This window comes from Chlorocebus sabaeus, chromosome 7 (genome assembly GCF_047675955.1).
Source record: "Chlorocebus sabaeus isolate Y175 chromosome 7, mChlSab1.0.hap1, whole genome shotgun sequence".
Taxonomy (NCBI): domain Eukaryota; kingdom Metazoa; phylum Chordata; class Mammalia; order Primates; family Cercopithecidae; genus Chlorocebus; species Chlorocebus sabaeus.
The window spans coordinates 98,413,918-98,437,008 of NC_132910.1; the positions used below are offsets into that span (position 1 = coordinate 98,413,918).

General features: G+C 39.5%; 1 protein-coding gene across 1 annotated transcript in view; it reads right to left on the reverse strand.

Moving 5' to 3' along the window:
* The window catches only part of PRMT9 (protein arginine methyltransferase 9), a 49,753-nt gene that overhangs the window by 4,102 nt on the left and 22,560 nt on the right, over positions 1 to 23,091 (reverse strand). The window contains exons 7-11 of the mRNA XM_007999937.3: positions 16,770 to 16,962; positions 14,273 to 14,456; positions 10,598 to 11,312; positions 2,992 to 3,145; positions 102 to 224 (exon numbers count right to left, since the gene is read on the reverse strand). Coding sequence (XP_007998128.1) covers positions 102 to 224; positions 2,992 to 3,145; positions 10,598 to 11,312; positions 14,273 to 14,456; positions 16,770 to 16,962 — 1,369 coding nt within the window. The remainder of the gene's footprint in view (positions 1 to 101; positions 225 to 2,991; positions 3,146 to 10,597; positions 11,313 to 14,272; positions 14,457 to 16,769; positions 16,963 to 23,091) is intronic.

Consider the following 23,091-nt stretch of genomic DNA (forward strand, 5'->3'; position numbering starts at 1 on the left):
AAATCTTTAAAGTAGCTAAAACTATGTATAAAAGTATCACCTAATTTAAGATAATTATTCTAAACAATAACAAACAAAATCATTTTGCATGTTGTCCTTACCTTTACTTCTCTTTTAGAGGTGTTCAAATATGGAGTCATTAAATCTAGTCTTAAGAGTTCCACTGGCTTGCTTAAAGGTATACAGGGCAATGAGGATAGATCCAAAAATACACGTATAGGTACCTAGAGAAAGTATAAATTTTTCACTTTCACTTTTTGTGGTCAGGGCTCAAGTTTTTCACTTTTACATATTCCTTTTGTGGTCAGGGCTTGCTTTGTACTTGACTCAGTATGATAGAATACTTTTTACATTACCTCCTTTATATTCCCACATCAAGCTAAGGCTGGCTTTCATTAGAACTTTCATTGTTCCAGTACAAAAAGTATGAACAAACCAAGGTTTAGGCAGGTTAGATAATTTGCTCTGGTTTCCATTACCTGTAGATCTTTCATTTGGATGGGAGCAGATTAAATTTTTTAAGCTAAACAGCTCTGAAAATTTTTAACCCAAGGATTTGTTTATGAAATAATGGTACAACACTAACTGAATTGTTTCAGATATGATGCCAGATTCAATCAAACAATAATTGATTTCATTTGGAAAATAAGTTTATTTCTAGAAGGCAGTGGTTCTCAATCTTGGCTGCAAACTAAAATCACTTGGGGAGCTTTTTAAAAGCCCAACTGTTCAGGCCACACCCCAAACCATCTGGAAACAGGATCCCCAGATGCTTCCAATGTACAAAGTTGAGAATCACTATTAAGTGGTCTGTCAAGTTTAGTAGCAATTGAATGCTACTATTTAATACTAATAATTTTTAGCTTCATCCTCATTTGAAACAAAGGAAACTGTCATTTTCCTTGTATAAGGCGAAACAGGACACAGATACATTCGCCTCTCCCTGGGCATCCTTGAAAGCATCCAGTCTTTCTTCCCCATAAAAACTCTAACAGTAACCCCACACCATTTCTAAGACTCCTTGTTATGCTCCTATTTTTACATCAAACCAGAAGAAGCCTTAGATTCTCATGTCACCTCTTATCACTTGCCTCCTATGCCCCACACTGCTGAACCCATACCTCATAGTCGGCCCCACTTTTGTTTCTCACAACACTAACTGGTCCACTCCTGTCTTTTTTTTTTTTTTTTTTTTTTTTTTGAGACAGGGTCTCACTCTGTTCCCCAGGCTGGAGTGCAGTGGTATGATCACAGCTCACTGCAACCTCCGCCTCCTGGGCTCATGTGATCCTCCCATGTAGCTAGGACTACAGGTGCCTACCACCACACTTGGCTAATATTTGTATTTTTTGTAGAGATGGGTTTTTGCCATGTTGCCCAGGCTGTCTCGAACTCCTGGACTCAAGCAATCTGCCCTCCTTGGCCTCCCCAAGTGCTAGGATTATAGGCATGAGCTACCATGCCCGGCCCTCCTGTCATCTTTGCCAGTTCCTTCTATATAACCAACCAAACCAAGCTCATAACTTTATGAGTTCTCTAGAGTTCAGTTCCCAGCCCTCTTTATCAACATGCCCCCATGCTATTTCATCCAGTCTTATGGCCTTAAATAGCAGCTACAGGCTAACTGCCAAATTTAAAGCTTCAGCCCAGAGCTTTCTCTGAATTCTTACCCAATTGCTCTGTGACCACAGCAACATACAAAGCCTGATCCTATTTTCCCCATTATCAGTAAATGGGAACCATTCTTCCAGGTGCTTTCACCTAAAAAAAAATGGAGTCCTCTTTCATAGCCCACATCCAACTTACCAAAAATTCTACCTTTATTTATAGCCCTATTCTCCAAATCTAAATGTACATGTAGTAGACATTCAGTAAACATTTGTTACTCTATCACCCAGGCTGGAGTGCAGTGTTGTGATTTCAGCTCACCGCAACCTCCACCTTCCAGGCTCAAACAATTCTTCTACCTCAGCCTCCCAAGTAGCTGGGACTACAGGCATGCACCACCAAGAACAGATAATTTTTGTATTTTTTGTACAGACAGGGTTTCCTCATGTTGCCCAGGCTCATCTCGAACTTGTGAGCTCAAGCAATCTACCCCACCTTTGCCTCTCAAAGTGCCAGGACTACAGGTGTGAGCCACCATGCCCAGCCCATTTCTAAATCTTGACTCCTTATTTCCTAAACAGAGGCTAACCCCCTTTTGCTTGAGCTCTGTTTTCCTAGGCTCCTGCATTTCTGCTCTCTGCAGTCTGATTTCCTAGAATCTGAGCATTAGCTGCTGATACTTATCAGCTGCCAGCCTGAGGTCTCAATGTAAGGGTTCAAGTTTAGAACATAAATCTTTTTTGGACAAAGACCACTCTTTTTCGTAAGATTAAAACCTAGGACCCTTCTTCCATTTATGACAGTGATTCAGAGGAGTATCTATAAACTTTTTTTTTTTTTTGAGATGCAGTCTCGCTCTGTCATCCAGACTGCAGTGCAGTGGCACGATCTTGGCTCACTGCAACTCCTGCCTCCTGAGTTCAAGCGATTCTCCTGCCTTAGTCTCCAGAGTAGCTAGGATTGCAGGCGTGCACCACCATACGTGGCTAATTTTTTTTGTATTTTTAGTAGAGGCGGGATTTCACCATGTTGGCCAGGCTGGTCTTGAACTCCTGACCTCAAGTGATCCACCCGCCTCAGCCTCCCCAAAGTGCTGGGATTACAGGCATGAGCCACCACACCTGGCCAAATACCTATAAACTTTTATCAGCAGTCACGACAAAATTCCTTGGTTACTATAACGTCTAGGTTGATTTTTACCTATAATAAGTTCCTTTGTTGTACGAACTTACTATAGGTAAGAATCTAAGTGCTCTTAGTCACTGTGTTTAATCCAGCTAAACTTTAGTCACTGTGTTTAGCTAGATTAAACAGTGACTAAAGAAAGAGCGAAGGTAGACTGTTCAACAGCATCCTGGTTGAACTTCTCCTCTAGACACTTACCTGAAACTGATTAATAAAAGGTGCTATATTTAATCCAAGAGTACGTTCTGTTCCTTGAACAGCATTCTCCTCTAGGAGTGTCTGTGATTCCACAAGCAACCCAAACATCAGCACATATTGAGGAAAGATCTTGCCTCCAGATTGTAGTAAACACCTAAGGAAAAAAGTACATATTTTAAAAAGCTTTTGTGGCTGGGCCACAGTGGCTCAACGCCTGTAATCCCAGCACTTTGGGAGGCCAAGGTGGGTGGATCACCTGAGCCCAAGAGTTCAAGACCAGCCTAGGCAACATGGCAAAACCTCATCTCTATAAAAAATACAAAAACTAGCCAAGCGTGGTGGCATGCACCTATAGTCCCAGCTACTTGGGAGGTTGAGGCAGGAGGACTGCTTGAATCCAAGAGGTAGCAGTTGCAGTGAAATACATCCCACCACTGCATTACACCCTGGGTGACAGAGTGAGACTTTGTCTCAAAAAAACATAAAACAAAAGAAACCCTTTGTAATCCCCCCAATTGTATAAACATCAGTAACTAAGAATCATGATAAATCAGTAAAGAGCTACAGATTACACAGAGTCTAATGGATTTTCTATTATTCATGGCTGGTATTTCAGAATAGTCAACCACTAAAAATAATTTCTCAAGTCAAAGTACTGATCAATGAAAGAGAAAAATGACCAGTTAGCTATTTAAATGAACATACGTCTTTAGATTCAGGGAAGAGTCATCAATGAATGCTAAAACTAGTAGGTCAAAGTTTGATTAGGAAAATATCCTTTTACAGTCTCAAAGTATCACCCCCACAAATGACTTATCACAAAGGGGGAAATAGTGACTTACTGAATGGAGAAATGTGTAGATACAACTTAAATCATGTGATTGTATTAATATCAAAAATAATGGGACAGGCTGGGCACGGTGGCCGAGATGCCTATAATCCCAACACTGTGGGAGGCCAAGGTGAGAGAATTGCTTGAGCCCAGGACTTCAAGACCTGCCTGGGCAACATAGCAAGACCCCATCTCTACAAATAAATAAACTAGCCAGGTGTGGTGGTGCACACCTGTAGTCCCAGCTACTCAAGAGGCTGAGGTGGGAGGATTACTTGAGCCCAGGAGGTCCACACTGCAGTGAGCAGTGACTGCACCACTAAAGAGACATGAAAACTAAATGGAATATATGATCCTGGATTGGATTCCAGACCAGGAACAGAAAAGCTACAAAGGACATTATTGTGACAACTGGTGAAACCTGGATAAAGTTTGTAGCTTAGATAACAGTATTGTGTCCCTGTAAATGTCCTGATTTTAATAATTGTACAGTGATTATATAAGTGAATGTCCTATGCATTCCAAGGTATTAGGAGTAAAGACACATTGTATCTATGGTTCCGGGAAAGAGCCTGAAATGTTTTTTCCCGAACAATTTAGCAGATGTGGCAAAATATTAATAGTTTGTGAATCTGAGTGTAAGGTGTATGGTAAGTTCTTTGTATTCTTAAGTTCTCCAAAGGCTTGAAAATTATTTCAAAATAAAAGGTTAAACACTCCAAATGCAAAATTAAAAAAAAAAAAAAAAAAGTCCAAATACTCTAATACTCGAGGAGAGAGAGAGTCAAGGGTTAACAAAATCCTTTCTCTTCCTACAGCTGACCTTGGGTTTACCTTCTCTTTCTCTGAAAATCTTATAAGAATAAAATGTCAGCTGTGTTTATCAGCAACAGTGCTTATGGTTATAAAAAAAAAAAATCTCTTAATAGGTAGACTGTATCTGGACAGAGAGAACTATGAACAAAGGATAAATGCCTGACGGGAACCCATACCACATGTGGGCTTCCCTGAGAGTGTAACCAGGTGTTCATATTGCTAGGCCGTGGAAGCTGTGCCCATGGGAGAAGAGTTGCTATATGAAGCAAAGGGCTCTTAAGCCAAGGCAGCTTCCACACCTACCTATGTAGTCTTGTTTCCTCACACCCGAGCTATGTGCTATGTGGGTGGGCCACCTACTGACATCCAATGAAACAGAGGTGGAGGATACTTTAAACCAAGTAATTATTTTCATTTTCCACATTTACAATCAAATGTCAAATCTACATTTTTACTGAATATCCCAAGCTTGTTCCTACTTGGATTTCTAGAACAGCATACTAGGCAGGTGAACTTTATATTATCATATGTACATTTTGCAGTATGTTTTTACTCCTAAATTAAATATTTAGAGTAAGAATCCACTTATAAAAATATAGAACTAAACATTTCACCAACACATTTGTTCATATCTTAAAAAGTAATTCATAAACATTTCCAAAATTATATACTATGCAGTCTCCCTAAATAGATCATTAAAACCTAGACAAGCTAAGCTATAAAACACCCCATTCCTCAAAACTACTTTGGCACTACTGCTCTTGAATTAGATTTCAATTAGTTCTCCGGTCTCTTACTAAACTGATTACCTCAATTCTATAACCACTTAAAGATATCTAAAGCAAAATTATAATGACAAGACGTGGCAACTAAATGCAATGTAAGACTCTTGATTAGAACTAGACTGGGAAGAAAAGCAATGAAGAATATTACTGGGGTAATGGGAAATTTTAATATGCTCTATATATTAATAATAGTGTTTTATCAATGTGAAATATCCTGAGTGATAATTTTATTGTGATATGTGGGGAAAAACATTTGTTCTTAGGAAACACATGCTAAATACTAAAGAAAAGATGAAGTTTATGATGCCAACAATCAACTACCAAATGGTTCAGTAAACAATAATCTAGTGTTCTCTATTATTATTCTTGCAATTTTTCCTAAGTTTGAAAATTGTCAAAATAATACATTTGAGGAAAAGTTAATAAGGAAACAGTCTGCTCTTGTAACAGCTCACTCTCTCCTAAAGACAAGCTAACAGGAAGCCATATCCCCAGCCGTAATGTGAGGAGCACAGATTCAGCAAGCAAAGTTAAGAGATGACTCCAAGTGTAATGGCACCAGATTGATAAAGATAAGTCATGATTCTGCACCAGGATAATCTCTCTTCACCCACTAAATATAACGACATGATCCTTTAGAGTTGTAATAAATCCTATATTCATAAATTAGCCTAAGAATGGACTCCACCCTGCCCCCAGTGCTTTACCCATTGTTGCTATTCCTTTCCTATCAACTTTTTGGCATATTAGGTAGTCTGGTAGAAATTCAATCTCCACAGTTAGTGAAATTTCACACCTCATAATAAAAATTGCACAGCTCTTAACCAAATTCCAATCTATGCCTTTACCAAACTGGCTACAATTTTATGTCTTCCCAAATCACTGGAAAAATCTTTTTTCCTCAAAAGGATCAAGTTTAATTCTGAAAACTCATGTTATTAAAATTATCTGAACTGACATTATCTGCTAACTGTGATGCATTTAAGTAAAAATCAGATCTAATTTTCTTCAGGATCACAAAGGTCTCTGAAAGGAGAGACTAGCCACAGAACTTTATGTTGCTTGACTAACAACCCTTCACCCCCCAAATAGCCACAAGAGGGTACCATTCTATGAAATTAGCAAGTTAAAAAAGCACACAGGTTAATAAAAGCTAACCTTATGGTCATGAAATCTATAGGAGAAAGAGAGTTGGGAACGATATCATGTGAGTCACTGAAGTAGTCTTAGGAACCGTTTCTATTTATAAAACGTAGGTTGAGCCCAGGAAGTCAAGGCTGCAGTGAGCCATGATCATGGCACTGCACTCCAGCCTAGGCGACAGAGTGACAGCCTGTCTAAAAAAAATAAAACTTCTGACACCAAGTGGTGGTGGCGGGGGGGCAGGGAGGAAGTTACCACCCCAAAAAAATCTCAGATACCTTTTGAGTGTACTACAACTGAAATCAATACTGACATTACCTGGAGTTAGCATCAAGTGCTATAAGGGCTCCATCCCACATGACTGCCCCCAGTTCTGATGCCAACTGTAGGTCCTGGACTTTCAGTACTTTTGGCCATCTATAAAACTGAAACCACCTTTGCAAAAATTATGGCAGTGAAAGAAATCTAACATAGCTCACTCCATTCTGCTTCTAACCCCACAAACTGACTGTCTCAGGCATAGGGTAAGCTAACTGTGGGAGGAATTTTAGTTTATAGTTTAAAGCAAGGATGATAATAGTCTCTTCCTGAAATGAACCCTCTCCTTGTTCAGGGACCACAGCCACTGTAGAACTAAGGAAAGGCCACAAGGTTAGGATTATGGGAGGAGCCTGAATTCTGCTAAAATGTAGGCACAGTTAAATGATACCCAGTCATTGTACCCTAGCTTGCTTTTCTATAATGCCCTACTGCTCAGGAATCATGGAGCCAGAGGTCACAAGATGTGTAACTGCCCCAATTGCTCCTATAGATAACATCAGTATTGTAAAACCTAAGATTGGTCTTTGAGATATTTTTCAGACTCAACTGCTCCTATGACTCCCACCCAGAAACTTGACTCAGCACAGGAAGACCGTTTTTGACATCCCTATGATTCCATCCCAAACCAGTCAGCAGTATCCATTCCCTAGCCACCAGTTCACCAAATTATTCTTTAAAACTAGCCTGAGTTCTCAGGGAGGTGGATTTGAAAAACATCTCCCATTCTTCCACTTGGCTGCCTTGTGATAATTACATACTTTTCTTTTTTTTTCTTTTTCTTTTTTTTTTTTTTGAGACGGAGTCTCACACTGTTGCCCAGGCTGGAGTGCAGTGCTGCAATCTTGGCTCACTGCAACCTCTGCCTCCCAAATTCAGGCGATTCTCCTGCCTCAGCCTCCTGAGCAGCTGGGATTACAGGCACACATCACCATTCCCAGCTAATTTTTGTATTTTTAGTAGAGATGGGGTTTTACCATGTTGGCCAGGCTGGTCTCAAACTCTTGACCTCAAGTGATCCACCCACCTCGGCCTCCCCAAGTGCTGGGATTACAGGCATGAGCCCACCTAAACTTTCCCTACTGCAACTTCTGCTGTTCTCACTGTATTGGCTTTTCTGGGCAGTGGGCAAGAAGAACCCATCAGGCTGTAACAATCAAGGGTTCCCACAATGTCCTCTTTGAGTTCAATAATTTGCCAGAATGGCTCACAGAACTCAGAAAAACACTTTACTTATATTTACGGATTTATTACAAAGGATACAACTCAGGAATAGCCGAATATAAAGTATACATAGGGCAAATATGATATTGTGATTATAATAAGATACATATGTATCTGGTCTTCATCCTGTTTCCTGCCACAGAACTCCTAACACCCTTGGAACCTACAGAATGGTGTCTTCTGTATGCTAATGAGATAAATGATGACTAAGGGCCCCTACCCAGCCCTAGGTTGGGGGCTAAAAGACCATGGCAAGATTAGAGGATTGGGACTTTCCATCCAACCCACTAGCCTCCAGAGAGAGGAGACACACTGAAGGTTGAGTTGATCACTAATAGCCGGTGATGTAATCAGTCATGCCTACATAACAAAGCTTCCATAAAAACCCAGAAAGACAAGGTTCAGACAGCTTCCAGGTAGCTGAACACATAGAGGTTCCTAGAGGGTGCCCAGAGAGGGCATGGAAGCCCCATGCCACTTCCCACATGCTTGCTCTATGCATCTCTTCATCTGGCTCTTCATCTATATCCTTTGTAACATCCTTCATAATAAATGAAATGGGCAAACATAAGTAAAGTGTTTCCCTGAGTTCTGCGAACCACTCTAGAAAATTAACGGAACTCGAAGAAGTGGTCTCAGGAACTTCCAGTTTACAGCCTGTGAGAAGTACAAGTGACAACCTACTACTTGTAACTGGCATATGAAGTAGGGGGCAGTCTGTGGAACTGAGTCCTCAACCTGTGGGATCTGACACTATCAACTAAGTGATAATCAGTTTAGTTCTCCGTTATCTATGCTTGCAAATTTTTTTTCTCTGTTATTATCCTTGCAACTCAACTTCTATATGGAATGAGATGAATGGTGACTAAGACCCCCTCCCTACCCTTAGGTTGGGGGCTAAAAGATAGTGTCAGATCTTAGCTATGTTCAGATAAAATGACCATTGCTTTGAAACTCTGCTTATCTTTACTAACATTGAGTGTTTTGTTGTTACTTACATTACTGCAACTGCTAGACTCCTCAGAAATCTTTTGCAAAGCTAAATGATACTTCAGAACCATCCATGCCTTCAGCAATGAAAAAAATAATGTTGTAACTCAAAAGTCTAACAAAATACAACAGACTGGGTAATTTATAAAGAACAGCAACTTATTTGGCTGACTGTTCATGGCAGAGGGCAGAGAGATAGAGAGAGGAGAGGGAGGGAGAGAGAGAATGGGAAAGAGGGCTGACCTCATCCTGTATAAAAACCCCCACTCCCATTCATGATAATGGCATTAATCCACTTATGAGGGCAGAGCCCCCCTGACCTCATCCCCGCTTAAATATCACACCTCTCAATACTGTTGCAATGAGAATTAACTTTCCAACACATGAGCTTTGGAGGAGACGTTCAAACCATAGCCATGGTTTTCAAAAAATCAAAAAACGAAAGAGTTTACCAAGCCTTCAAGCTTTCCCCTGTATTTTAAACTAGCATGAGTGAATAGAACTTAAGAATGAACTTTTTTTTTTTTTTTTTGAGATGGAGTTTCGCTCTTGTTGCCCAGAGCTGGAGTGCAATGGCGCGATCTCAGCTAACAGCAACCTCCCCCTCCCGGGTTCAAGTGATTCTCCTGCCTTAGCCTCCCAAGTAGCTGGGATTACAGGCATGCGCCACCATGCCTGGCTCCTTTTTTTTTTTAATTTTTAGTAGAAATGGGGTTTCTCCATGTTGCTCAGGCTGGTCTCAAACTCCAGATCTCAGCTGATCAGTCCGCCTTGGCCTCCCAAAGTGCTGGGATTACAGGCATAAGCCACCACTTCCAGCAAGAATGATCATTTAAAAACAACTGCAGATCAGGCACAGTGGCTCACACCCATAATCCCAACACTCTGGGAAGCCAAGACAGGAGCCCAATTACAATACATCACATTAACAGAATGAAGACCACATGATCATCTCAATGGATGCAGAAAAAGCATTTGACAAAAATCACACTTTCATGACAAAAGCATTAAACAAACTAGGAATAGAAGGAAACTACCTCAACATAATAAAAGCCATATATGAAAAGCCCACAACTATTAATATCACCACACTTGAAGATATATATATCTTGGTTTCAAAATATGGTTCTCCACTAAAAGGAACCAAAAGGAACCAGAGTCCCTTGGAGAAAGACTAATCCTAAGGTTGGGGTTGAGAAAAATTCAAGATGAAAATAAAACATCTGGTTGCACCAAAGAAAGAACATGCTCAAAGAATTATGGGAATGTGTCAAAAAGACACAGGAACTAGTTTAAAGGACCTCCCACTGGCCAAACTTGGGACGATTTTAGCATCAAATGAAGTCACATGTCCTGAAAATGCTTGAGGAGCATACAATGATCTTGACTTATTTTTACAGTTATGCCATTAAAGAACTTAAGGAATTTACATAAAATCTGAGCTTAAAAAAAAAAAAAAAAAAAAAAAAAAACGAAAAGTTATGATGTTGTGTTTTACCTGGATATTGCAGCTTTTTCCATTATTTCCTGCTGAATGAGCCCAGATGGCTCAATGACATCCAATATAATTATGCTCCATAACTTGTCTGATTTTGGCCTTTGTAACATAGCAGATTCATCCTCCACATGTCTCAGCCAGAACTCAAGTGTTTCTTTAGGAAAGTGATTGGCTTCAGATATGAGGTCCAGAGCAATACGATGCTGATCTTTCTCCACAGAACTGTATGGTTTAACCTGCCCAAGTGTGCCAGCAATAAGAGGCAGAATAGAGAAGCCTTCAGACACATCTAACACATAGAAAGGTTCAGGGATGTTCTGTACAGTATTACTCTGTCCAGTTCCAGAGTTCATCTCATTCTGACAGTGAGTATCCATGGTCTGATACAGTTTCTCTGGAGTCAGTGAAGACAAAACTTTGCTCATTGCCATTTTAAAGCCTTCATGATATGGGAGGTTGTTAAGCAAAGCAATTTCTGTAGATTCCAATACACATGTCTGCTCTACAGCATCTGGTTTACTGGTCTGAAGGTTAGCAAGGGCACTACAAAGTTCAGCCTCATTTCCTAATGACAACAAGTCTTTATTCTGGGTAAAACTTCTTGCAACATCCATTTCACATTCCAAATCCAAGACACTGATACTCTGGATTCTTAAGTAACAGTCTTGACAAGACACTTCCATCATCACATGGTCTCCAGGCTTTATCCAGTAGTCTTCATTAAATAGTAAGAAAGAAAAAACAAAATATATGGAGTGCTTATAAGCCAAAGGATCACATAAACATCTCTATCCTCCATCTAACCCCCCATTCTTTAAATCACTATAGAAAGGATTACAAATACTCATTTAATATACAAAAAAAAAAGAACAGGAAAACCCTACCAGATTTACTTAGGGAAAAACTGAAATTTGAAGATTCAATTAACCAGTAGCATAATGGAGACATTCAAGAGCTCCATTATTGACCCTGAGACTGTCAGTGTGATAATGTTTTTACTGCCATCACTAGGTCTCTCCATATCCCCAAACTGGGGTGTTGGTGGAGTACTGCAGCGGACTCTATCATCTTTGGTAATGAAGGCTAATAACAACAAAGATAAAATTCAGGGATAAATATCAAACCTCACTTTAGCTTAAAGAGACGTTCTTTTCTCTAAGAGAAATTTCCAAAAGAACAAGGTAACATTCAACAGAATTGTATCAGTTATATTTGTTAACTGTAAGCATTCTTGCATGTCTAGGAACTTCAAAGTATAAAGAAGAATCAAGTCCTACAATAAAAACCATATCATACTCCTTTCATATGTGGGAAAACTTCCGTTTGTTTTGTTTTGTCTTTTGAGACAAGGTCTCACTCTGTCACCCAGGCTGGGATGCAGTGGTGTAACAAGGCCCCCTGCAGCCTCCAACTCCTGGGCTCAAGCGATCCTCCTGCCTCAGCCTCCCAAGTAGCTACAACTACAGATGCATGCCACCAGGCCCAGCTATTTTTTTTTTTTAAATAGAGATGAGGTCTTGCTATTTTACCCAGGCTGGTCTTGAACTCCTGGGCTCAAGTGATCCTCTTGCCTCAGCCTTCCAATGTGTTGGGATTACAGGCATGAGCCACTGCGCCTGGCCTACATGTGATAAAATTTTAAAATGTAAAGGTATAAATGTATAATCGCAATTCCTTCTCATTAGCCCTAGAACCAGCTGAAAATACAAGTTGTTACACTTTTTTGGGTTTTTTGGAGACAGTGTCTTGCTTTGTGGCCTAGGCTGGAGTGTAGTGGTATGATCACTGTGGCCTCAATCTTAGGGCTCAAGTTATCCTCCCACCTCAGCCTCCAGAGTAGCTGGAACTACAGGCGGTCACCACCATACCTGAATTTTAAAAAATTTTTAGAAGAGACCAGGCTGTTCTCAAACTCCTGAACTTCAGCAATCCTCCTACCTCGGCAGGAGGATCCCAAAGCGCTGTGATTACAGGTATGAGCCACTGAGCCCAGCCATAAATTGCTATTCTTATGCTTAAACATATAAATGTCCTTTCTCTAAGAAGGATTAAAAAACAAAAGACATCTGTCTAAGTTACTACAGGTAAAAGAGAGTTAGAACAAACACAAGTAAAAAATATCATTCACTGAGTGCCAGTCACTGTGGTAGGCATTTATACCTACCATCTCTAAGAATCCCTAAAACAGTGCTGCAAGATAAATGGTATCATCCCATTTTTATATATGATACAACATAAGCTCTGAGAAACAAGTGGCAAGGATGGCCAGGAGGGATTCAGTAAGTAGCAGAGCCAAGAACTGAATCCAAATCTACCTAACTGGCTCCAAAAACAACATACTAGCCACAACAATATACTGATTCCAGGCTTTTATGACCTTGCCAAATTAGATCCCTTGATTAAGAAACTAAACAGAAATAGATGTATTAACTTCCAGTTTAAGAAGGGTAGAGTTTCTCTGTGTGTGTGTGTGTGTGTGTGTGTGTGTGTCTGTGTGTGTATCAGGATCTCCCTCTCCCTCTGTTGTCCAGGCTGGAGTGCAGTGTTACAATCTTGGCTCACTGCAGCCTCAACCTCCTGGACTCAAAGGAGCCTTCTTCCTCAGTGCCCCAAGTAGCTGGAACTACAAGCACTTGCCACCATCCCCAGTTAATTTTTTTCATTTTGTAGAAACGAGGTCTTGCAGCCGGGCACGGTGGCTCACACCTGTAATCCCAGCACTTTGGGAGGCCGAAGTGGGCGGATCAAGAGGTCAGGAGATCAAGACCATCCTGGCTAACACAGCAAAACCCCATCTCTACTAAAAATACAAAAAAATTAGCTGGGCGTGGTGGCATGCACCTGTAGTCCCAGCTACTCAAGAGGCTGAGGCAGGAGAATCGCTTGAACCCAGGAGGCAGAGGTTGCAGTGAACTGAGATTGCGCCACTGCACTCCAGCCTGGGTGACAGAGTGAGACTCCATCTCAAAAAAAGAAAAAAAGAAGTGAGGTCTGGCTATGTTGCCCAGGCTGGTTTAAACTCCTGGCCTCAAGCAATCCTCCCACCTGGGCCTCCCAAAGTACTAGGGTTACAGGTGTCAGCCACCATACCCAGCCTAAAAAGGGTTGTTTTTCTATATAATTCAAATACTTTAAACTTACATTAAACCCATCGAATCACTGTAAAAAAAATTTCCATACCAAAAAAAAATCTTTAATACAGAACTTCCCTAGGGAAGTTCACAGATCCATGAACTCTCTAAAACTGAAAAACTTTGTGCTTGTATGAATGTGTACATTTTTATGACCCAGGGCTCCACAGACGTCATCAGCTTCTCTAAGGAGTAAGAACTCCTGCACTAAAAGCAGTACTTTTCCAATACTTCCCATGAAATAATGGAGCAGGACTTCTTTCATCTACTGATAACTAGAAAAATCAGAGCTGAAGAAATAATGATAGGTTTTCCAAGTGCTATGCAACAGAGTTGTGTTTGTCTCTCTTAACCACAAATATTACCTATTTCAAATTTCTTTTGGAAAAAAAAAAAAATGGAATTCTAAAAGATTTAACCAACCTCCCTTGACTGAAAACTTCATATCGAAAGGATTTCTTTTTTTTTTTTTTGCCACTGACTCGAATACTTAGAAGATTAAAGCAAAAGGTTTAAAAAAAAAAAAAAAATTGACAAGACCTACCTGTAAGGTCCTGTACGGGGTAGACAGCCTGTTCCCAACATGTTTCCTCACTAGGACTTGTGGATAAACTATGTTCATCATCAAGCTGGAGCACAAACCAAACCATAATAGCATCTAGTATGCCTTCTTTAATAACAGGAATACCAATCTTATCAGGCTTTTTAGTTGCAAGACTTTTTAATTCCTGAGAAAAATGTAAAAGGAATGAAAGGGTTTGATGTATTTCATATATACATGCCTCAGTATCTTACCATTTTCCATCTCTGGAGTTCTTAGTCCTGCCCAGCTCCCTGAGGGATTCAGTATACTGGCACACCTATAACCATGTTAAGGCACAATGGTTGGGAAGCTCTGACCTATTTTATTGGAATACCATGTAGCTATTATTAAAAAGAATGAAGCAGATATATATTGCTGATATGGAGAGAAGTCCATAACATATTGTTGAATGAAAAAGGTTAAGTAACAAAGCAGTGGAGATTGTTTTGTTTAGAAAATAGAGGGAGATGGAAGGGGGTAGGGAGAGAGAGGGAGTAGGGAGAGAGAAAGAATGTGTAAGAGAGAGTGAGAGAGAGAGAGAGGGAGTGTGTGTGTGTATGTACAGAAGAGTAGGTCTGGAAAGACGCACTTCTAACTAGTGACCTGGGGAAAGAAGGGTTAAGATTTTAAAAAGGAAGAAAAATACTAGGACTTTTTCCTTTCTATCCTGTATTGCTTGAAAGTATTAAACAGACATGCATGACTTTTGAAACTAAAACCTTAATAAGATTTGTGTGTGTGGCTAAGAAAAATTAAAATTTTTAAAAGCCTTAAAATAATAAAAGGATAACTGGCAGCTACAAACGTGTTACTTGCTACTGAAAGTCATAACAGGTAAGGAATGCTCTTGAAGCTCAGAAAGCTCAGCCTCAGTAAGCAAGGCCGAATTGTTAAATTAGTTCCAAATCACCTCAAGAACAAGGTGGTAACAAATAATAAAGGAAAGCTTCTATTAAATTATAAAAATTTTAGGCTAGCTGGGCATGGTGGCTCATGCCTGTAATCCCAGCACTTTGGGAGGCCGAGGTGGGTGGATCATTGAGGTCAAGAGTTCGAGACCAGCCTGGCCAACATCGTGAGACCCTGTCTCTACTAAAAATACAAAAATTAGCCGCTCATGGTTGTGGGTGCCTGTAATCCCAGCTACTTGGGAAGCTCAGGCAGGAGAATCGCTTGAACCCGAAAAGTGGAGGCTGCAGTGAGCCAAGATCACATCACTGCATTCCAGCCTAGGCAATAAGAGCGAAACTCTGTCTCAAAAAAAAAAAAAAAAATCTTAGGCTAAAATTACCCCCCACAAGTCTTCTATCTCCAAACAGGTTTCACTTATAACATTTATGTCCTTGAACATTGAACTTTACTTATTAAAGACCTTCAGAGAATTCTATGTAACCTTTCCAATTTCTTTCAGCACCTTTTTTTTTTTTTTTTTTTTTTGAGACGGAGTTTCGCTCTTGTTGCTCAGGCTGGAGTGCAATGGCGCAATCTTGGCTCACGCAATCTCTGCCTCCCAGGTTCAAGCAATTCTCCTGTCTCAGCCTCCCGCATAGCTGGGTTTACAGGCACCCGCCACCACACCCGGCTAATTTTTTTCTATTTTTTTAGTAGAGACAGGGTTTCACCATGTTGGCTAGGCTGGTCCTGAACTTCTGACCTCAGGTAATCCACCCGCCTCAGCTTTCCAAAGTGCTGGGATTACAGGCGTGAGCCACTGTGCCCAGCTGGGCACTTTCTTTATACAGAACATCCTCACACCATTCACCAACACACACACATACACACTAGGGTGATCAGCTTCTCTTGCTTTTCCTAGGACTATCTTGGTTTCAAAACAGAAAGTCTCAAGTCTCGGAACCCTCTTCAGTCCTGGGCAAACCATAAAGGCTGGTCACCATAATATACATACAACCTAGAGATTTGGATTATTGTTCATTTTGTTAATTTGAAATGGCAGCATGATACAGAGAAAAGTCAGAAAGACCTAGGTTAGAATTCCTGCCCCTGTATTCACATGCTGAATAATTTGGGTGGGAATTATTTAATGTAAGCAACAATTTCCTCCTCTGCGTAACACAAGGATAATTATAATTGTATGGCAGTATGTCATAAGAGCTGCCTAATAACACAAGTGAAAGCACCTGGCACCCTATACATTCCCAACAATCTTAGGGGGGGTTTTCTTTGTATTTAAATAAGTGGGCTGGGCATAGTGGCACTCTAGCCTGGGTGACAGCAAGACACTGTCAAAGAAAAAAAGAAAGAAAAGAAAAGAAAGCAAGGAAAGCAAGCAAGCAAATAATTTCAGGAAGAAATTCTAATTACCCTTTAATCATTTTCTTTACATACAATAAGTGGAATCTTCATGCAAACTCATAAAATAAGACTGTCTGTCCTATATATTATTTTAAACAATGCATGAAATTTAATGCTTGAAAATAGTAACTGAATTTTTTTTCACCTGAAGGTTGTTGAAGTCTACTGTCATAATTTCAAAGCACTCTGTCAAAGCCAAATATCCTCCAGGAACTCGACTCATCTTCTCAGTTGTATAAGGTTCAACTGTTTCTTCAGTATCTACAGAAGAGTAAGCCGGACTCTGAAATTTCACATTTGTTGGCAAATGGATACCAGCAATGTCCTTAATACTCACTCTGGAGAGACACAAAATAGGGGAGGGGGAGGAAGATGGATTTTTTTAGAATCAAGTAACATATCCAATATTGAGTCCAGAAAAAATAAACACAAAAATGAAATAAAACCGCATGAGCAAAGATTTCTTAAGCATAACTACATACACACACACATATACAACCACTAACTATAAAGGAAAACAACTATAAATAGGTCTATAATAATATTAAGAATGTCTGCTCATTAAAAAAAAAAAAAAACAACCTGTAAGAAAGTAAAAGGCAAGCCACTGAGAGAAGATATTTGTAATAACTATATTCAGTAAAGGGCTCATATCCAAAATATATTTTTAAATTCCTGCATATTAATAAAAAACAAAAATGGGCAAAAGACTTAGACACTTCACGAAAGAACATATCCAAATGGCCAATGAGCACATGAAAAGGTGCTCGGCTTCAACAGCCACCCTGGAAATGGAGTTAAAATCACAATGCATACTACACATCTGACGGAATGGAAAAAAACAAGTAGTCAATACCAAGTATGGTAAGGATACAGTCTCATACACCATTGGAGTATCAAATTAGTAAGATCACTTTGGAAGACTACTTTGTAGTGCCAACTCGAGCTGAACATACCTATTCAGATTCATTCTTAATGTAGGACGCGTTTCACAGTGTTTGGCATTTCTACTTCTAAGAATATAGTCAACAGAAATTAATACATATTATCACCAAAAGAATGTTCAAGAATGTTTATAGCTGCACTGCTTCTGATAGCCAAGAAAACTGATATAACCTAAACATCTATCAGTAGTATAACAGACAAATCTAGTATAGTCATATAATGGACTATGATTCAGCAATGAGAATAAACAAACTAAACACAAAAGAAGCTAGGCACACAAAAACAAATCACACTGTATGGTTCTATTTGTATAGAATTCAAAACAAGCAACACTAATCTATGGCGTTAGAAGTCTGGATAGTAGGTGCTCTAGGGAGAGTGGGGTGCTGGTAAAGAGAAGGGGTTTCTTCCTGCACACTTTATATTATATAGCGGTAATATTCTGGTCCTTGATCTCAGCACTGATTACCCAGGCCTATCAACTTCATGAAAATTCATCAAATCATAAACTTATGGCTCACATACTTGCTATAAAAATGTTTGATGTCAATAAAAATTTACATTGGACCACGCATGGTGGCTTACACCTGTAATCCCAGCACTTTGGGAGGCCAAAGTGGGAGGATCACTTGAGCCCAGGAGTTAAGAGACCAGCATGGACAACATAGCAATATTCTTCTAGATAAAATAAGATAGAATAAAATAAAATAGCCAGGTATGGTGGTGTGTGCCTAGAGTCCTAGTTACTTGGGAGGTTGAGGCAGGAGGATCACTTGAGCCTAGGAGTTCAAGGCTGCAATGAGCTATGATCACATCACTGCACTCCAGCCTGGGCAACAGAGCAAGACCCTGTCTCAAAAAACAAAAAAAGAAAAAAGAAAATTTACAATGAAAAAACACTTTATAAAAATTTAAACATTTTTAAAAGGAAATACTCCAACCTCATCTCACCTCAACTCAATGGCATTTTTTTTTTTTAGCGAATTTGCCTTTATAAAATTTCAAAAGTTCAAATAATCTACTTCTACAGATTATTTTATTACACTCTCAAAAGATGAATCAGCAAATGGAACTAATGATTTTAATAACTCAAAATTAAAAGTCACAAGTTGAAACAAAAAATATGTGACAATTTTTTTGTGTGTGAGACAAGGTCTCACGCTGTCACCCAGGCTGGAGTACAAAGGTGTGATCTTGGCTCACTGCAACCTCCATCTACCAGGCTCAAGCAATTCTACCTCCACTTCCTGAGTAGCTGGGACTACAGGTCCATGCCACCACGCCCGGCTAATTTTTGTATTTTTTACAGAGACAGGTTTCGCCATGTTGCCCAGGCTGGTCTCAAACTCCTGAGCTCACGCGATCCGCCCACCTTGGCCTCCCAAAGTGCTGGTATTACAGGCGTGAGTCACTGCACCCGGCCAGACAATTTCTTTCTAATGTAATATAAACTACGTGAATATATATTGTCAAAACTTCAAGCAATATGGTAAAAAGTCCATCTTCATAGTACTCGTCCTCTCATTTCTTCACTGTTAATAGTTTAATGTGTATCCTTCCATACCTTTTTTTAATATTTGTGTATAACGCTCTATTTGTAGGTTACTGAAACATTCTGTACCATTTGAGAGTCGGTTGTATTCATCATGCCTGTTTATTTCTCAAAAGATACTTCAGTGTATCTTTATTAAAAATGAGAATATTCTCTTAATCACAGCAATTACATTCAGTATTATCTAACCTACAGTTCATATTCTGTATTTGTCAACTGAATCAAAAATCAATAATGCAAGCAGGGCACAGTGGCTCATGCCTGTAATCCAAGCACTTTAGGAGGCTAAGGCAGAAGGATCCCTTGAGTCCAGGAGTTCAAGACCAGCGTGGGCAACACAGCAAGACCCTGTCTCTATAAAAACTTTAAAAAATTAACCAGACATGGTGGTGCACACCTGTGGTTGCAGCTCCTCAGGAGGCTGAGTGAGAGGATCACTTGAGCTTGGGAGGTCAAGACTGCAGTGAGCTATGATTGAGCCACTGCACTCCAACCAGGGCAACACAGCAAGATCTCATCTCTTTCTCGCTCTTTCTCTCTCTCTCTCTCTATATATATATACACATATACACACACACACATATATATACACATATCGTTTTCTTCCCAATACAGTTCATAGTTTCAATTTAGCTGTCCTGTCTCTTTAATCTCCTTTCATCTGAAACAGTTCTTCATCTTTGCTTTGTCCCTCATGTCACTGACATTTTTTAAGGTAGGCCAATTGTTTTACAGAATGGTCCCAACTTGAGTTTGTCTGAGGCTTTCTCACAATTAGATTGCAGGCTGCACATTTTGGATGTGGTACTATATAAGCAATGCACCCTTAAAGCACCGAATCTGGAGGAACCTTCCTGTTGATGTTAGCTTTAATCACCTGGTTAAGATGATGTGTGGTCACATGGGCCTGCCGGGGGACTAGGGGCAAGGGGAAGGAGAGCATTAGGACAAATACCTAATGCATGCGGGGCTTAAAACCTAGATGATGGGTTGATAGGTGCAGCAAATCACCATGGCACATATATACATATGTAACAAACCTGCACGTTCTACACATGTATCCCAGAACTTAAAGTAAAATTTAATTTGATTTAATTTAAAAAAAAAAAAAAAAACAGGCCGGGCACGGTGGCTCATGCCTATAATCCCAGCACTTTGGGAGGCCAAGGCAAGTGGATCACCTGAGGTCGGGAATTCGAGACCAGCCTGGGCAACATGATGAAACTACTCTCTACTAAAAAAAAATACCAAAAAATCAGCCGGGCATGGTGGCGGGCACGCCTGTAATCCCAGCTACTCGGGAGGCTGAGGCAGGAAAATCACTTGAACCTGGGAGGCAGAGTTTGCAGTGAGCCAAGATCACACCACTGCACTCCAGCCTGGGCAACAGAGTGAAACTCGGTCTCAAAAACAACAACAACAACAAAAAAGATGCTGTGTGGCTTCAGCCCTATATACTTAAAATCTTCCCTTCTGCAATAATTTGAGATACTTTGAAACTATATAAATGCCCTGATCCTCATCAGATTTCCCTCCATTGATTTAGCATCTATTCATGATTCTTGCCTCCCAAAAAGTAATTCTGCCTCATTTTTTTCTATAATATTAATCGGCATTGACTGTAAGGACGAGCTGTACTTTTATCCCTATTTATGTATTTATTAATCTGCTTAAGATACATAGAAATTCATGGATTCTTATTCAGTGGGTTTTAACATTAGGACCCTTATTTATTTTGGTGATTAAATTGTCCCAGGTTTGGCCAGTGGGAGCGTCTTCAAGCATGCTGCTGTGTCCTTTTGCTCCCCTTTCCCCCACCAAATCCCTTTTTGAGCACTTCCTCACTTTCTAATACAAGATGCCCCAGAATTATCTTGAATCTATTCTGCCCCAGTACTAGAATCAGCCATTGCTCCAAGAAGCTATAGTTCCTTCTGGTGAGAAATGGTATTTAAAAACCAAGATCTGGGTTCTAGGTATGCTCACTGCTCCTAAGATTATGCCTTGTCTTTCTCACTTAACAGTATACCATAAACTTGTTTCCTGTCTATACATGTACCCTAACCATTTTTTTGCATAACACTGCATTAGGTGACTGTTACATCATAATTTATTGAAATACTTTCTTATTAATATAAACCTTCAGATAATTTAATTTTTCCAATTACAATATTACAGTGAATATCCTTGTACAAACATCACTGCACACATGTATGAGTATTTATCAGGGTAGATTTCCAGACACAGAAATGCTAGATCAAGGACTACAAACATCTTTAGTGTTGCTAGAAAACGCCAAATCAAGCTACTAAAATGTTGCACCAACAGTGTATAAATTTTCCCTAAACCTATGAAAAAATAAGATATCAAACAACTTTAATGTGCTAACATAAGTAGTTAGAAAATGTTATCCCATTGGTTTTAATTTCCATTTCTCTGATTAATAGACAATTATATTCATGCTTTGTTGTAAAAGTTGCAAATATTCATCTCAGTCTGTCGCTTGTCTTTTAACTTTATGGTATCCTTCACCAGAGAGATTTTTTTCAATGGTTTGAAAATGTGGTCACATTAGGCCGGACGCGGTGGCTCACACCTGTAATCCCAGCACTTTGGGAGGCCTAGGCGGGCGGATCATGAGGTCAGGAGATCAAGACCATCCTGGCTAACACAGTGAAACGCGGTCTCTACTAAAAATACAAAAAAATTAGCCGGGCATGGCAGCAGGTGCCTGTAGTCCCAGCTACTTGGGAGGCTGACGCAGGAGAATGGCATGAAACCGGGAGGCAGAGCTTGCAGTGAGCAGAGACTGCACCACTGCACTCCAGCCTGGGCAACAGAGCAAGACTCCATCTAAATAAATAAATAAATAAATAAATAAATAAATAAATAATTAATTAAAAAAACCAAAAATGTGGTCACATGTGTCAATGTTCTGTGGCTTCTGGGCCCTACTCTGTGTTTTGCTTTGGAATGTCTCCATTAAATAGATTTTTTGACATTCAAATGTTTAACTCACCCAGAATTAAAAGCAGGGATCTAACTTTTTTCCCCAAATGAAGCACACCATTTCCATTTCCTGAATAGTTTATCCCTTCCCCACTGATCTGAAATATCATACCTATATCATATACTAAATCCATATAAATTCAAAGGTCTGTATCTAGATTCTTTATTGTGCTCCACTGATGTATTTGTCTTTCTGCATCAATACATTACTGTTTTTTATTTCTAGGTTTTTATATCTAATAAGGTAAGTTTTCTTGGATATTTTTCTTGGATATTCTTAAACATTTGCTTATTGAGATGAGCATTAAATTCAGCAGATTAGGTGCCAAATGGCAATTTTTATAATAATGATTTATAAATGTTTCCACCAGTTAAAACAGTAGCACTCACATATATTTTGTCAATACCTTTCTTCATAGTCCTCAACCCATACTGCTGAACTTTGTTTAAAAAAAAAAAAAAGATATTGGCCTCATTCATCCAGACCTACACCTACTCAACCAAACTGTACACCCTTTTTACTTTTACAAAAGCTCCTATAGCGCTTCTACTGTAGTCAGGCACTCATTTGCTAAATAAATAAGTCAATAATGAAGTTATTCTTTTGCAAAATGTAGATACCAGCCATTTAATTTCTACTTTGCTTAGGCAAACAATATTAGTGGTCTCCTAAAGAGGAACTATTGAGGGAAGGAGTCCAGTCATGTTACAGCAAGAAATCTCAGCAAGACACAACCTAGCTTTTCTGGTGGGCAATGCAGTAAGGCATCCCTTCAGCCTGAAAACTGTACATATTCTTTAACTCAGTAATTCCTTATTAAGGAATTTATCCTAAGAAAATAAAAGAAACAAATCCACAAAGACATAAGTACAAAGATGCTTATCCTACTTCTTAAAAGCAGAAAAGTGGAAGCAATCCAAAAATTCTAAACTCCAATAACTACAACACGAAGAAGTTGAT